At 36.6% G+C, this 14,998-nt stretch overlaps 1 protein-coding gene across 14 annotated transcripts in view; it reads right to left on the minus strand.

Moving 5' to 3' along the window:
* CARF (calcium responsive transcription factor) overlaps positions 1–14,998 on the minus strand; it is an 80,024-nt gene that overhangs the window by 38,822 nt on the left and 26,204 nt on the right. For 13 of the 14 annotated variants that reach the window (XR_011467695.1, XR_011467696.1, XR_011467697.1 and 10 more), the window contains 4 exons: positions 9,914–10,034; positions 3,494–3,637; positions 2,660–2,893; positions 388–550 (listed from right to left, as the gene is read on the minus strand). Coding sequence is in view for 11 of the 14 variants with exons in the window: in XM_070387986.1 (XP_070244087.1) it covers positions 388–550; positions 2,660–2,893; positions 3,494–3,637; positions 9,914–10,034 (662 nt within the window). In the remaining 3 variants the exon portion in view is untranslated. The remainder of the gene's footprint in view (positions 1–387; positions 551–2,659; positions 2,894–3,493; positions 3,638–9,913; positions 10,035–14,998) is intronic. The other variant, XM_070387996.1, reaches the window with a different exon arrangement.

The following is a 14,998-nucleotide window of genomic DNA, read 5'->3' on the forward strand; positions in this document are numbered from 1 at the left end:
CGCAGAGGGCATATAGAACCAACATCATCACATTCAAGTCTATACTATTCTATTTAAACTTGCTGACATATTTAAAAAGAGGTGGAGATATACATACTATGCACTCAATAAATAAGATATACTTTTATGGAGATAAAATATGTTGATTTTTAAGTGAAGATTACTATTGTTATTATAGTCACGGCTAGAAATTCACTTAAATTTCTTTTTATGGGAGTAATAAAAAACATTTTAGTTAAATCATCACCTAAGAGTTCAGTGTTTACATTTTGGGGAAAAACACTATTTTTCCTTACATCACAGTTATTTATATGGCCTAATAGCAACCACGAATTAGCTGAGAAAGACCATTGGTAATAAAACAAGAAATTACAGTTGTAATCATACCGTTGCTGGAATAATCTCTGAGTTACATATATTATCTCCATTTCTCAAGGATTTCTGTACCTCATGGATGTGATTTCTTATATCATTTACAGTTGGAAAAAAGGATAAATTATGTCTTTCAGGTACTTCATCAGGTTTGAAGAGTTCCCTTTCAACAAATTTTCTGTGGAAATATAAAATAGAATAAAAACATAATCTAGCAATCTAATAATTTAGTTATAGTGAGAAAGGTTCTCTTTTAGCATATAATTCTGTAAAGTATGATTTACAGCTTTATAAGTAATTTATATTTTTCTACTTTTTTCAACACGTTAAGTCATAGAATTCACGCAGATTAAAAGAAAGGTAATATTTTCACTGGTTAAACACCTGCATATCTTAGAATGAGCTTTGATATTTTTATGAATTTAATGAAATCACTATTTTCAGTTCAAAAATAGTATGCTTTTGAATGCTTACTCTGTCAGTCACTGACCTGAACACTTTATATCTGCTGCTGCTAAGTCACTTCAGTTGTGTCCGACTCTGTGCAACCCCATAGACGGCAGCCTACCAGGCTCCCCCGTCCCTGGGATTCTCCAGGCAATAACACTGGAGTGGGTTGCCATTTCCTTCTCCAATGCATGAAAGTGAAAAGTGAAAGTGAAGTGGCTCAGTCATATCTGACTCTTAGCGACCCCAGGGACTGCAGCCCACCAGGCTCCTCCATCCATGGGATTTTCCAGGCAAGAGTACTAGAGTGGAGTGCCATTGCCTTCTCTGACTTTACATCTAGTATCTCCTTTAACCCATCCTATAATCTTGTGAGGTAAGTATAATCAACATTCCAACTTTACAGAAGAGGGAACTAAGGGCTACAGAAATTAAGTAATTTGCCCAAAGTCATACACCAGGCTAGTAACTAAGACAGACTAGGCCTATAACAAATTTACACATATAAATATATTTCATTGCTTTCAAAAGTCTTCAAATAATATATGAAAAATGATCTGCTCAAATTTTACAAGTAGACCAAAAAGATAGAAATAAAAGGCAATGTTGCCACAAGATGGTATAAAAAGTAAATATATAAAAAGAAATAATAAAATTAAATATACACATGCTTTGTGCATTATATTCAGTAGGCCATATTGCAGAGCTATATCATACTTTTGTTCTTAAGATTTAGGTTTAGTAAAATAGTGGATGGCTTACCAAACTTTGGCTCTGTTCTAACAATGCCCCAATGTAAATAAACATAAAATGTCTAAGAAATCTGTTAAACAGAAGTCATGTATTAATTAAGAAATAATCCTGGGAAATACTCATTCAGATCTGACTACACAGTAACCAGCAGGAATAAGGTCAGTTAAGAAGCAGAAACCACGGTGAAGAGCAAGGTTGTACACCTAGACTTTACTTCTAGCTATATCTCTTTAACCATCCCAAGTCTCCATTTCCTCATCTGAAGAATGAGGATAAATACACTAAATTTATAAAGTCATAGGAATAAATGAGCTTGTGCCTATAAAGTACTTAGCATACTATTTGGCACACACATAGTAAATGCCTCATATTTATAATAATTATTATTATTATATCCTGAGTACCAATAAAATTAGACCAGAGTACTATATGGGGCTTCCCCAGCGGCTAAACAGTAAAGAATCCACCTGCAATCCAGGAGCCACAGGAGACATGGGTTTGATCCCTGTGTCGGGAAGATACCCTGGAGGAGTGCATGGCACCCCACTCCAGTACTCTTGCCTGGAGAATCCCATGGACAGAGGAGCCTGGCGGGCTGCAGTCCACAGGGTAGCAAAGAGTCAAACACGACTGAAGTGACTTAGCATGCACACACAGAGTACTACATATAAAATTTCATTAGACAAAAAATTGCTCATATTATTTTGTTTCAATAAAATTTAACTGCACATTTCAAATGGGTTAAAACAAATATCTTGGCCAATGTTTTAAAATCTTTGCTAAAAATTTTCTTTCTATAAAGGTATTTAGTATATAATTCAATATATATATCATTTTAAAATAGTCTAATTTGCCAAATCTGAACATAGAATATCTCAAATGAGTAATTCAAATCATTACTCATGGCTTGCAAAGCATCTGCTAAAAGTGATCAACACATAAATAATATTATTTTAATATGTTAATAAACTATATTCCCTGCATATTGATAGCATATATCCTGGAATATGTCTATAATGTTAAGTGTATTATTTAAACCAGCAAACAAAAATGAAAAACATAAAAGAACAATTTGTTTCTACTGTACCTTAGCTGTTTTCTAACTGCATACACTTGTTCTATTCCCTGTGATACTAATTCTTGAATTTTATGTGCTACTTGAGGATGTAGACGTGAGGGCAATGTACAATTCTCATCTCTAATTGCAGCTTCTTCTTCTTCAAGAGAAGATATGGGAAAGGAGGAAGATGATAAAGGGAGGCAGGGAGTCTCTAATTCATGATACTGATGAGCTTGCTGCGTAGGTAACTGTACATACCACCTAATGAGAGAAAATATTTAAAATTATATTACTAGAAAAAGGCAAGAATTATATACTTCTGTTAATACTCATCAAGAGAAGGAATAATTTTTTGAAAAATTATATATAATAATATCATATTAAGTGTTTCCCAAGTACTTCAGTGGTGAAGAATCCACCTGCCAATGCAGGAGATGTGGGTTTGATCCCTGGGTCAAAAAGAGCCACTAGAGAAGGAAATGGCAACCCACTCCACTATTATTGCCTGGGAAATGCCATGAACAGAGAAGCCTGGTAGGCTATAGTAAATCAGGTTGCAAGAAAGTACTAAATATATAATAAAACGTGTTTCCAAATATGAGTTTATCATGTTGGGAAAAAACTTCCATGTGGTATACAGAATTCTTTGGTCAAAATTATCCACATGGGGTTGATGAACTCAATGACTTATACATGGCAAATCAGTTTAATACCTAGGGAGCTACTAATACAACATCTACCTTATAGAAACTATTTCTTAATGGAATAATTGGAAAACATAATATAATTTCTCTTATAGACAGAATTCTTGTAAAAGGAACACAGTAACTTGTAAATACAAGAACAATGTAAACGTCATACCTAAGAACACCACCAGCATCTACCAAGTTCTTTTTTAGCAAGTTAAAGGCTTTCTCCTGCTCCATTCGGATTATCTTCCTGTCAATTTTGGGGTCTGTAGGAACTCTATAGTCAGGAAATTTCTGTACTTTTTTAATGTAAATCCTTTTCATAAGAAAAACAAGAATTTGCTCCATTAAACTATAATCTCAAGATTATCTAACTTGTCAAACAGAAGTTTAATTTAAGCATTACTAAAGTTTAGAGAAAATTTGATTATCTAGAAAGCATTCAGATCATTATGTGAAAGATATGCCATAGTCTCAGTATATAATACTTAGCAAATTAACAGTAGTCATTACTTTAGTAAAAATGTCTAAACACTATGAAACTAACTTTTTTTTTTCCTGGATCTGTCTCTTCTCCATTCTCCTGCTCATGCCTAATTACTGTAATGCCCTCCTTCTGGGGCTTCTAGCCACCATTATCTCATTTCTTACATCCACTTGCTATATCAACGCCATAATAATTCTTCACATTTGTACCACTGTTGAAATCTATTTGCACCTTAATCAAGTAAAAATGATTTAGCAGCATTCAGAGCATTCTATATGATTCTAGTTTATTTATCCATCTTTTAATTTCTTCAAATATTATATTGCTTTTCATGTGAAGTTTATCATCTCAATGTTCCATCTCCCTCCTTCCCAAGATACACAATGTCGTTGCTGGGCACAGAGTCAGTTCAGTTCAGTTCAGTCGTGTCTGACTCTTTGCGACCCCATGGACTGCAGCATGCGAGGCCTCCCTGTCCATCACCAACTCCCGGAGTTTACTCAAAATCATGTCCATTGAGTCAGTGATGCCATCCAACCATCTCATTCTCTGTTGACCCCTTCTTTTCCCACTTTCAACCTTTCCCAGCATCAGGGTTTTTCAAATGAATCAATTCCTTGCTTCAGATACTGGAGTTTCAGCTTTACCATCAGTCCTTCCAATGAATATGCAAGACTGACTTCCTTTAGGATGGACTGGTTGGATCTCCTTGCAGTCCAAGGGACTCTCACATCTTCTCCAACACCACAGTTTAAAAGCGTCAATTCTTCAGCACTCAGCTTTCTTTACAGTCCAACTCTCACATGCATACATGACTACTGGAAAAACCATAGCTTTGACTAGATGAACCTTTGTTGGAAAAGTAATATCTCTGCTTTTAAATATGCTATCTAGGTTGGTCATAACTTTCCTTCCAAGGAGTAAGTGTCTTTTAATTTCACGGCTGCAGTCACCATCTGCAGTGATTTTGGAGCCCCAAAAATAAAGTCTGACACTGTTTCCACTGTTTCCCCATCTATTTCCCATGAAGTGATGGGACCGGATGCCATGATCTTCGTTTTCTGAATGTTGAGCTTTAAGCCAACTTTTTCACTCTCCACTTTCACTTTCATCAAGAGGCTTTTTAGTTTCTCTTCACTTTCTGCCATAAGGGTGGTGTCATCTGCATATTCGAGGTTATTGATATTTCTCCCGGCAGTCTTTGTTACAGGTTGTGCTTCATGCAACCTGGCATTTCTCATGAAATAATCTGCATGTAAGTTAAATATATACAACCTTGACGTACTCCTTTACCGATTTGAAACCAGTCTGTTGTTCCATGTCCAGTTCTATCTGTTGCTTCTTCACCTGCATACAGATTTCTCAGGAGTCAGGTCAGGTGGTCTGTTATGCCCATCTCTTCAAGAATTTTTCACAGTTTGTTGTGATCCAAACAGTCGAAGGCTTTGGCATACTCAATAAAGCAGAAGTACATGTTTTTCAGGAACTCTCACTTTTTCAATGATCCAATGGGTGTTGACAACTTGACTCTGGTTCCTCCACCTTATCTAAATCCAGTTTGAACATCTGGAAGTTCACAGTTCATGTACCATTGAAACCTGGCTTGGAGAGCTTTGAGCATTACTTTGCTAGCGTGTGAGATGGGTGCAATTGTGCGGTAGTTTGAGCATTCTTTGGCATTGCCTTTCTTTGGGATTAGAATGAAAACTGACCTTTTCCAGGCCTGTGGCCACTGCTAAGTTTTCCAAATTTGCTGGCATATTGAGTGCAGCATTTTCACAGCATCATTTTTTAGGATTTGAAATAGCTCAATGGGAATTCCATCAACTCCACTAGCTTTGTTCATAGTGATGCTTTCTAAGGCCCACTTGACTTCACATTCCAGCATGTGTGGCTCTAGGTCAGTGATCACACCATTGTGATTTTCTGGGTCGTGAAGAAATTTTTTGTATAGTTTTCTGTGTATTCTTGCCACGTCTACTTAGTTTCTTCTGCTTCGGTTAGGTCCATACCATTCCTGTCCTTTATTGTGCACATCTTTGCATGAAAAGTTCCTTTGGTATCTCTATTTTTTTTTCTTTTTTGAAAAGATCTCTAGTCTTTCCCATTCTATTGTTTTCCTCTATTTCTTTGCATTGATCAGTGAGGAAGACTTTCTTATCTCTCCTCGCTATTCTGTGGAACTCTGCATTCAAATGGGTATATCTCTCCTTTCCTGCTTTGCCTTTTACTTCTCTTCTTTTCTCAGCAATTTGTAAGGCCTCGTCAGACAACCATTTCACCTTTTTGCATTTCTTTTTCTTGGGGATGGTTTGATCACTGCCTCCTGTACAATGTCATGAACCTCTGTCCATAGTTCTTCAGGGACTCTGTCTATCAGATCTAATCCCTGGAATCTATTTGTCACTTCCACTGTATAATTTTAAGGGATTTGATTTAGGTTATACCTGAATGGTCTAGTGGTTTTCCCTACTTTCTTCAACTTAAGTCTGAATTTGGCAATAAGGAGTTCATGATCTGAGCCACAGTCAGATCCCAGTCTTGTTTTTGCTGACTGTATGGAACTTCTCCATCTTTGGCTGTGAAGAATATAATCAGTCTGATTTCGGTGTTGACCATCTGGTGATGTCCATGTGTAGAGTCTTCTCTTGTGTTGTTGGAAGAGGCTGTTTGCTATGACCGGTGCATTCTCTTGGAAGAACTCTATTAGCCTTTGCCCTGCTTCATTCTGTACTCCAAGGCCAAATCTGCCTGTTACTCCAGGTGTTTCTTGACTTCATACTTTTGCATTCCAGTCCCCGATAATGAAAAGGAGATCATTTTGGGGTGTTAGTTCTACAAGGTGTTGTAAGTCTTCATAGAACAATTCCCTTGAGCTTCTGTAGCATTATTGGTCAGGGCATAAACTTGGATTGCTGTGATATTGAATGGCTTGCCTTAGAAACAAACAGAGATCATTCTGTCATTTTTGCGATTGCATCTAATAACTGCATTTTGGACTCTGGCTTACTATGATGGCTACTCTATTTCTTCTAAGGGATTCTTGCCCACCGTAGTAAATATATTGGTCATCTGAGTTAAATTCACCCATTCCAGTCCATTTTAGTTCACTGATTACTAAAGTGTTGATGTTCACTCTTGCCATCTCCTGTTTGACCACTTCCAATTTGCCTTAATTCATGGTCAGTTTTCATTCCAATCCCAAAGAAAGGCAATGCAAAGAATACTCAAACCACTGCATAATTGCCCTCATCACACACGTTAGCAAATTAATGCTCAAAATTCTATAAGCCAGGCTTCAATGGTACGTGAACTGTGAACTTCCAGATGTTTAAGCTGGATTTAGAAAAGGCAGAGGAACCAGAGACCAAATTGCCAACATCCGCTGGATCATGGAAAAAGCAAGAGAGTTCCAGAAAAACATCTATTTCTGCTTTATTGACTATGTCAAAGTCTTTGACTGTGTGGATCACAACAAACTGTGGAAACTTCTTGAAGAGACGGGAATACCAGACCACCTGACCTGCCTCCTGAGAAATCTGTATGCAGGTCAAGAAGCAACAGAGAAAACTGGACATGGAACAAGAGACTGGCTCCAAATCGGGAAAGGAGTATGTCAAGCCTGTATATTGTCACCCTGCTTATTTACCTTATATACAGAGTACATCATGAGAAATGCAGGACTGGATAAAGCACAACCTGGAACAAAGACTGCAGGGAGAAATATCAATAACCTCAGATATGCAGATGACACCACCATTATGACAAAAAGTGAAGAAGAATTAAAGAGACTCTTGATGAAAGTGAAAGAGGAGAGTGAAAAGTTGGCTTAAAACTAAACATTCAGAAAAGTAAGATGATGGCATCTGGTCCCAGCACTTCATGGCAAATAGATGGGGAAACAGTAGAAACAGTGAAAGACTTTATTTTTTTGGACTCCAAAATCACTGCAGATGGTGACTGCAGCCATGAAATTAAAAGAAGCTTGTCCCTTGGAAGAAAAGTTGTGACCAACCTAGATAGCATATTAAAAAGCAGAGACATTACTTTGCCTACAAAGGTCTGTCTAGTCAAAGCTATGGTTTTTCCAGTAGTCATGTATGCATGTGAGAGTTGGATTATAAAGAAAGCTGAGTGCTGAAGAATTGATGCTTTTGAACTGTAGTATTCGAGAATACTGTTCAGAGTCCCCTGGACAGCAAGGAGGTCCAACCAGTCCATCCTAAAGGAAGTCAGTCCTGGATGTTTTTTGGAAGGACTGATGCTGAAGCAGAAACTCCAATACTTTGGGCACCCGATGTAAAAAACTGACTCATTTGAAAAACCCTGATGCTGGGAAAGATTGAAAGTGGGATGAGAAGGGTACGACAGAGGATGAGATGGTTGGATGTCATCACCAACTCAATGGACACGAGTTTGAGTAAACTCTGGGAGTTGGTGATGGACAGGAAGGCCTGGCGTGCTGCTGTCCATGGGATGGCAAAGAATCGGATACAACTGAGCGACTGAACTGAACTGATGGACCTAACATTCCAGGTTCCCATGCAATATTGCTCTTTACAGCATCAGACTTTACTTCCATCACCAGTCACATCCACAACTGGGTGTTGTTTTTGCTTTGCCTCTGTCACTTCATTCTTTCTGGTACCCATTAGATACTCAAAAAGTACTTTTAGAATGATTGAGAATAAAATAATTTCTTCACATATAGTGACTTTTTCCCAAGTTATGTCTAAAGTTCTAAATTGCTTATACTTCAAAGCAATTGTTTAATGGTCATGTTTAACAGTCAGGTTTTAACACTGTCTAAAGTTAACATTATCAGATTAAAGCTTAACTGGCTTTAAAAACTATTTGAGAATGCTGAGATTGTGATATGACATGTATTGCTAAAATAAGGATTTCAAAGCTCAACTAAATTTAACATTTACGTGTTACTTTTAAATTTTATCTTATGATTTAAAACACTATAAATGTGTGAAACAGAATATTATTACTGAAAGACATTATAAAAGTCTTTCATTGGTGTACATTTTTCATCCTCAGTCAAAGCAATGACTACTCAGTAGTCCTATTCTACCTAAAACTGACTATGTTGGTCTTATATATTGCTGCTGTGAATATAATTGGTAAAATCACTACCAAGCAACTCTCCAACTCTCCAACAACTGCCAGCATTTAAAAAGAACACAATACTTGCCCTAACAATCTAATTTCAAGGAATTTATTCCATTAATATAGAAATAGCTACAGTGTTATTAGCTGCAGCTTCATAAATAATAATGAAGAATACTTCTCAGTGCCTACAGTTCATTGTTGGAGGGCTAAGTAAACGATAATTCATCTACAAGTGGAATATTATATGGCTATTAAAATGGAACCAGGAAACTAATATAATGTTATATGTCAATTATATTTCAATTTTTAAAATCAATTGATCAGTTAATAAAAAGAAGGAATCAGCTCATTTATACACAGCCATGGTGCCAGCTTTGAGACATATTGAGAATGAATAAAAAAACATAGAGTAAAACACCATGGTGCTACAATATAATGAGGGAACTATAATTAATATCCTGTGATAAACTACAGTGGAAAAGAAAATGAAAACAAGTAATTACATATATAACTGAATCACTGTGTTGTATAGCAGAAACTAACACATTATAAATCAATTATACCTAAATTTAAAACAATTTTTAAGTGTATATAGTAGTATATGTCTCTACAATCACACTAGTATGAAACAATAGTTTTGAGCAAATAACCACATTAGGCATTCAGAATGGAAATATATCCATGTGAATTTATAGAAGAAAAGAAGGTATACCGAAATTTAAGGAAAGAAAATATTAGTGATCTTCAACATTTATGAGGGAAAAGTGAGAGATATATATAATAGGCATATATACAGAATATCTTTGAAAAGTTACTCAAGACACTGGTAAGAGTTGTTGCCTTCAAGTGGGACATGCAGGGTAAGAGGAAACAGATTTCACTGTATAGTTTCCGGCACAGCTTAAACATAATAAAAACATGCACATGTGCATATTAACTATTCAAATATAAGTACTTAATAAAAAATAAAAGAAATATGAAGCTTACCGGGCTGGACAAGTGGCTTTGTAGAGCTGACAAGACCTATTTTCCAGCTCTCCAATTTTTTTTAACTGGAAACCTTTTCTCCTTGGCCCATATTGACACTCCATTACGACAGCTCTACTCCCTGTGGGCCAAAACCAACTATTGATATTAATTCAAGTATCCATCTGCTCTGGGTACTAGATTAAAAACTACTTGGTAGTAGCAGTGACAAAATCTATACTTCCAATTACACAATCTTAAGGAAAGAAAATATCAGTCCTACTGAGATATACAAACCCATAAATATAAAAGTTTATTATAATATTTACCAATCGTATCAAATTATGTAAGGAAATCAGCAAACACCACATCCACTGAATGTCAACTGATATTTACATACACATAATTTTAATAATAAAATTACTTTGTAAGTAAAAATTAGCAAATGCTACATTTGTTAACAAATATGAAAGTCTTTTATATTTTTATTTCCTTTTATAATTGATTTCCTTATTTCTATTTGAGCTGTTCAAATCATGTGATTACCAACCTCTAAGATGACCCTCAATGATCCTGGCTCCTGGTACTCATGTCCTTGGTAATTCCATCCCTGTGGGCATGAGCTATACTTACTTCTAATGACTATGGTAGAAGTCATCAGTCAGTTCAGTCGATCAGTCATGCTCAAATCTTTGTGACCCCATGGACTGCAGCATACCAGGCTTCCCTGTCCTTCATCAACTCCCAGAGCTTGCTCAAACTGAAGTCCATCAAGTCGGTGATGCCATCCAACCATCTCATCCCCTGTCATCCCCTTCTCCTTCCACCTTCAATCTTTCCCAGCATCAGGGTCTTTTCCAATGAATTAGTTCTTTGCATCAGGTGGCCAAAGTATTAAGAGTTTCAGCTTCAGCATCAGTCCTTTCAATCAATATTCAGGACTGATTTCCTTTAGGATGGACAGGTTTTATCTACTTGTACCCCAAGGGACTCTCAAGAGTTTTCTCCAACATCATGGTTGAAAAGCATCAATTCTTCAGTGCTCAGGACAGTGCAGTTCAGTTTAGTCACTCAGTCATGTCTGACTCTTTCCAACCCCATGACTGCAGCACGCCAGGCCTCCCGGTTCATCACCAACTCCTGGAATTTACTTAAACTCATGTCCATTGAGTTGGTGATGCCATCCAACCATCTCATCCTCTGTCATCCGTTTCTCCTCTCACTTTCAATCTTTCCCAGCCTCAGGGTCTTTTCAAATGAGTCAGTTCTTTGCATCAGGTGGCCAAAGTATTGGAGTTTCAGCTTCAACATCAGTTCTTCCAATGAATATGCAGGACTGACTTCCTTTAGGATGGACTGGTTGGATCTCCTTGCAGTCCAAGGGACTCTCAAGTCTTCTCCAACACCACAGTTCAAAAGCTCAATTCTTTGGTGCTCAGCTTTCTTTAGAGTCCAACTATCACATCCATATGTGACTCCTGGAAAAACCATAGCTTTGACTAGACAGACCTTTGTAGGCAAAGTAATGTCTCTGCTTTTTAATATGCTATCTAGGTTGGTCACAACTTTTCTTCCAAGGAGCAAGCGTCTTTTAATTTCATGGCTGCAGTCACCATCTGCAGTAATATTGAGCCCCCCAAAATAAAGTCTCTCACTGTTTCCACTGTTTCCCCATCTATTTGCCATGAAGTGCTGGGACCAGATGCCATGATCTTACTTTTCTGAATAATGAGTTTTAAGCCAGCCTTTACACTCTCCTCTTTCACTTTCATTAAGAGGCTCTTTAGCTCTTCTCCCCTTTCTGCCATAAGGGTATTGTCATCTGCATATCTGAGGCTATTGATATTTCTCCCAACAATCTTGATTCCAGTTTGTGCTTCATCCAGTCCAACATTTCTCATTATGTACTCTGCATTTAAGTTTAATAAGCAGGGTGACAATATAACAGCCTCGACGTACTCCTTTCCCGATTTGGAACCAGTCTGTTGTTGAATGTTCACTTCTAACTGTTGCTTCTTAACCTGCATACAGATTTCTCAGGAGACAGGTCAGATGGTCTGGTATCCCATCTCTTCAAGAATTTTCCACAGTTTGTTGTGATCCACATAGTCAAAGGCTTTGGCATAGTCAATAAAGCAGAAGTACATGTTTTTCTGAAACTCTCGCTTTTTCAATAATACAATGGATGCTAGCAATTTGATCTCTAGTTCTTCTGCCTTTTGTAAATCAAGCTTGAACATCTGGAAGTTCATGGTAAATGTACTGTTGAAGCCTGGCTTGGAGAATTTTGAGCATTACTTTGCTAGCCTTTGAGATGGGTACAACTGTGCGATAGTTTGAGTATTCTTTGGCATTGCCTTTCTTTGGGATTGGAATGAAAACTGACCTTTTCCAGTCCTGCTGAGTTTTCCAAATTTGCTGGCATGTTGAGTGCAGCATTTTCACAGCATCATCTTTTAGGATTTGAAATAGCTTAACGGAAATTCCATCACCTCTACTAGCTTTGTTTGTAGTGATGCTTCCTAAGGCCCACTAGACTTCTCATTCTAGGATGTCTGGCTCTAGGTGGATGATCACACCATCGTGATTATCTGGGTCGTGAAGATCTGTTTTGTACAGTTCTTCTGTGTATTCTTGCCATTTCTTAATATCTTCTGCTTCTGTTAGGTCCATACTATTTCTGTCCTTTATTGTGCCTATCTTTGCATGAAATGTTGCCTTTGAATCTCTAATCTTCTTGAAGAGATGTCTAGTCTTTCCCATTCTATTGTTTTCCTCTATTTCTTTGCATTGATCACTAAGGAAGGCTTCTTATCTCTCCCTGCTATTCTTTGGTACTCTGCATTTAAATGGTGTATCTTTCCTTTTGTCCTTGCTTTTTGTTTGTCTTCTTTTCTCCATTATCTGTAAGGCCTGGTCAAACAACCATTTTGCCTTTTTGCATTTCTTTTTTTTGGGGATGGTCTTGATCCCTGCCTCCTGTACAATGTCATGAACCTCCATCCCTAGTTCTTCAGGGACTCTGTCTATCAGAGCTAATCCCTGGAATCTATTTGTCACTTCTACTGTATAATCGTAAGTGATTTGATTTAGGTCATACCTGAATGGTCTAGTGGTTTTCCCTACTTTCTTTAAGTCTGAATTTGGCAATAAGGAGTTCATGATCTGAGCCACAGTCAGGGCCTGGTCTTGTTTTCACTGACTATATGGAGGTTCTCCATCTTTTGCTGCAAAGAATATAATCAATCTTATTTTGGCATTGACCATCTGGTGTGTCCATTTGTAGATTCCCTGGTGGCTCAGATGGCAAAAGTGACAGGATTTATTTTTGATATTAAGTTATAAGAAGACTATGACTTCCATCTTAAGATACTTTCTTAGTCAATAGCTCTCTCTGGGTGAAATCAGATGTCATATGGTGAGGCAGCTCTGTGAGAAGGCCCACCCAACAAGAAAGAAGCCTGCCAACAGCCACAGGAGTCAGCTTGGAAGCAGATCCACCCCCAGACAAGCCCAAAGATGACTGTGCTCCAGCCAACACCTTAATTGCATTCTTGTGAGAGAACTTGCAGCAGAACCTCCTTGCTAAGCTGCTCCTGCATTTCTGACCCACAGAAACTGTGAAACAGTAAATGTTTGTTGTTTTCACCCACCACATTTGGGGTAATTTGTTACACTGCAATATATAATACAAATAAGTAGATGTGAAAACTATACAATTTAAGATGCTAAGTTGAATATCCTAATCTATGTAGGGTACAGTAAACCTTGCAAATAAAAGCCAAACACACCAATCATGAGTAAAAATGTTGATAAAAATGATACTAACTTCTTCTAAGTAATGGTAAAAGGAAAATCAGCTTGAGAAACTATTTTATAATACATAAAACAAAGAATTAATATGCAGAATATAAAGAACCATAAATAATTTTTAAAAATAAAAACTAACTACCAAACAGAAAAATGGGCAAAGACTATGAACAGGCAATTCAGAAAGAAAAAAAAGGTTATTAAATAAACAAATAAAAAGATGCTCAAATGCACTAGTAAGCAGGGAAATGCAAATTAAAACAACAGTAAAATACTCTCACCCTCCTCAAATTGACAAAAATAAAAATCTGACAATACTCTAAAACAACTGAATCTACTGATCAGTCTTAAAGTTAAAAATGCTATATAGGTAGCAATAACAAGTATACAGCACACCTATGAAGTATTCTTCCAAAATACTTTAATGAAGATTAAATCTTCATTTAATCAAACTCCTAGATCTAACAGTTTATAGGAAATACAGGAGATTAAAGAACATGTTAAAAAAAACACCTGAGACAGAAGCAGCAAAATCTTGAGTATAGCAAACTCTACAGAACAAACTACCCAGAGGAAAAGAGAGAAATTTTTAGATGAGAAGAAACTTAACCAAATTTAATCTGTGAACCTGGTTCGCATGTGAATTTGAACAAACCTCTGAAAAAAAATTATGAGCTAAGTGGAAACATGCGAACATTGGACAGTTGATGATATTAAGAAATTGCTGTTAATTCTTTTAAAGTGCAATAATGGAATTGTTGTTACATTTATATATATAAAGAATCCTTATATTTTAGATACATACTTTAGTATATATTATATACCTTAGTAATTATAGATGAAATAATATGTGGAATTTCCTGTGAAATCACTTTTGAGAATGAAGAAGTAGATAGGGATATAAATGACACAAGACTGACCACATGCTGATACTTGTCAGAGCTGGATGATGGATACATGGAGTTATGAGATTTCATATATTATCACCTCTACTTTGATGTCCATATGAAAATTCCCATAAAATAAAGACGTTTTTAAATCTGACAATGCTAAATCATAGAACAAATGTGGGAAAGGGAAATTTTCATACATTGCTGAAAGGACTAAAAATTAATACAGGTTGTCAATCCCTCATGTAAGATTTTGAAATTTAAAAAGCAGAGAAAACAAAATTGTTTGGAATACATTTGGCTGTAAAACCTGGTGTGAACTTCATGGGGCTATTTATAGTCTTTATTTATTCCTTTTACTGTAACTATATTTGAGCATGTAATATTGCCTATAGAATACTTGCTG

This window comes from Bos mutus, chromosome 2 (genome assembly GCF_027580195.1).
Source record: "Bos mutus isolate GX-2022 chromosome 2, NWIPB_WYAK_1.1, whole genome shotgun sequence".
Taxonomy (NCBI): Eukaryota; Metazoa; Chordata; class Mammalia; order Artiodactyla; family Bovidae; genus Bos; species Bos mutus.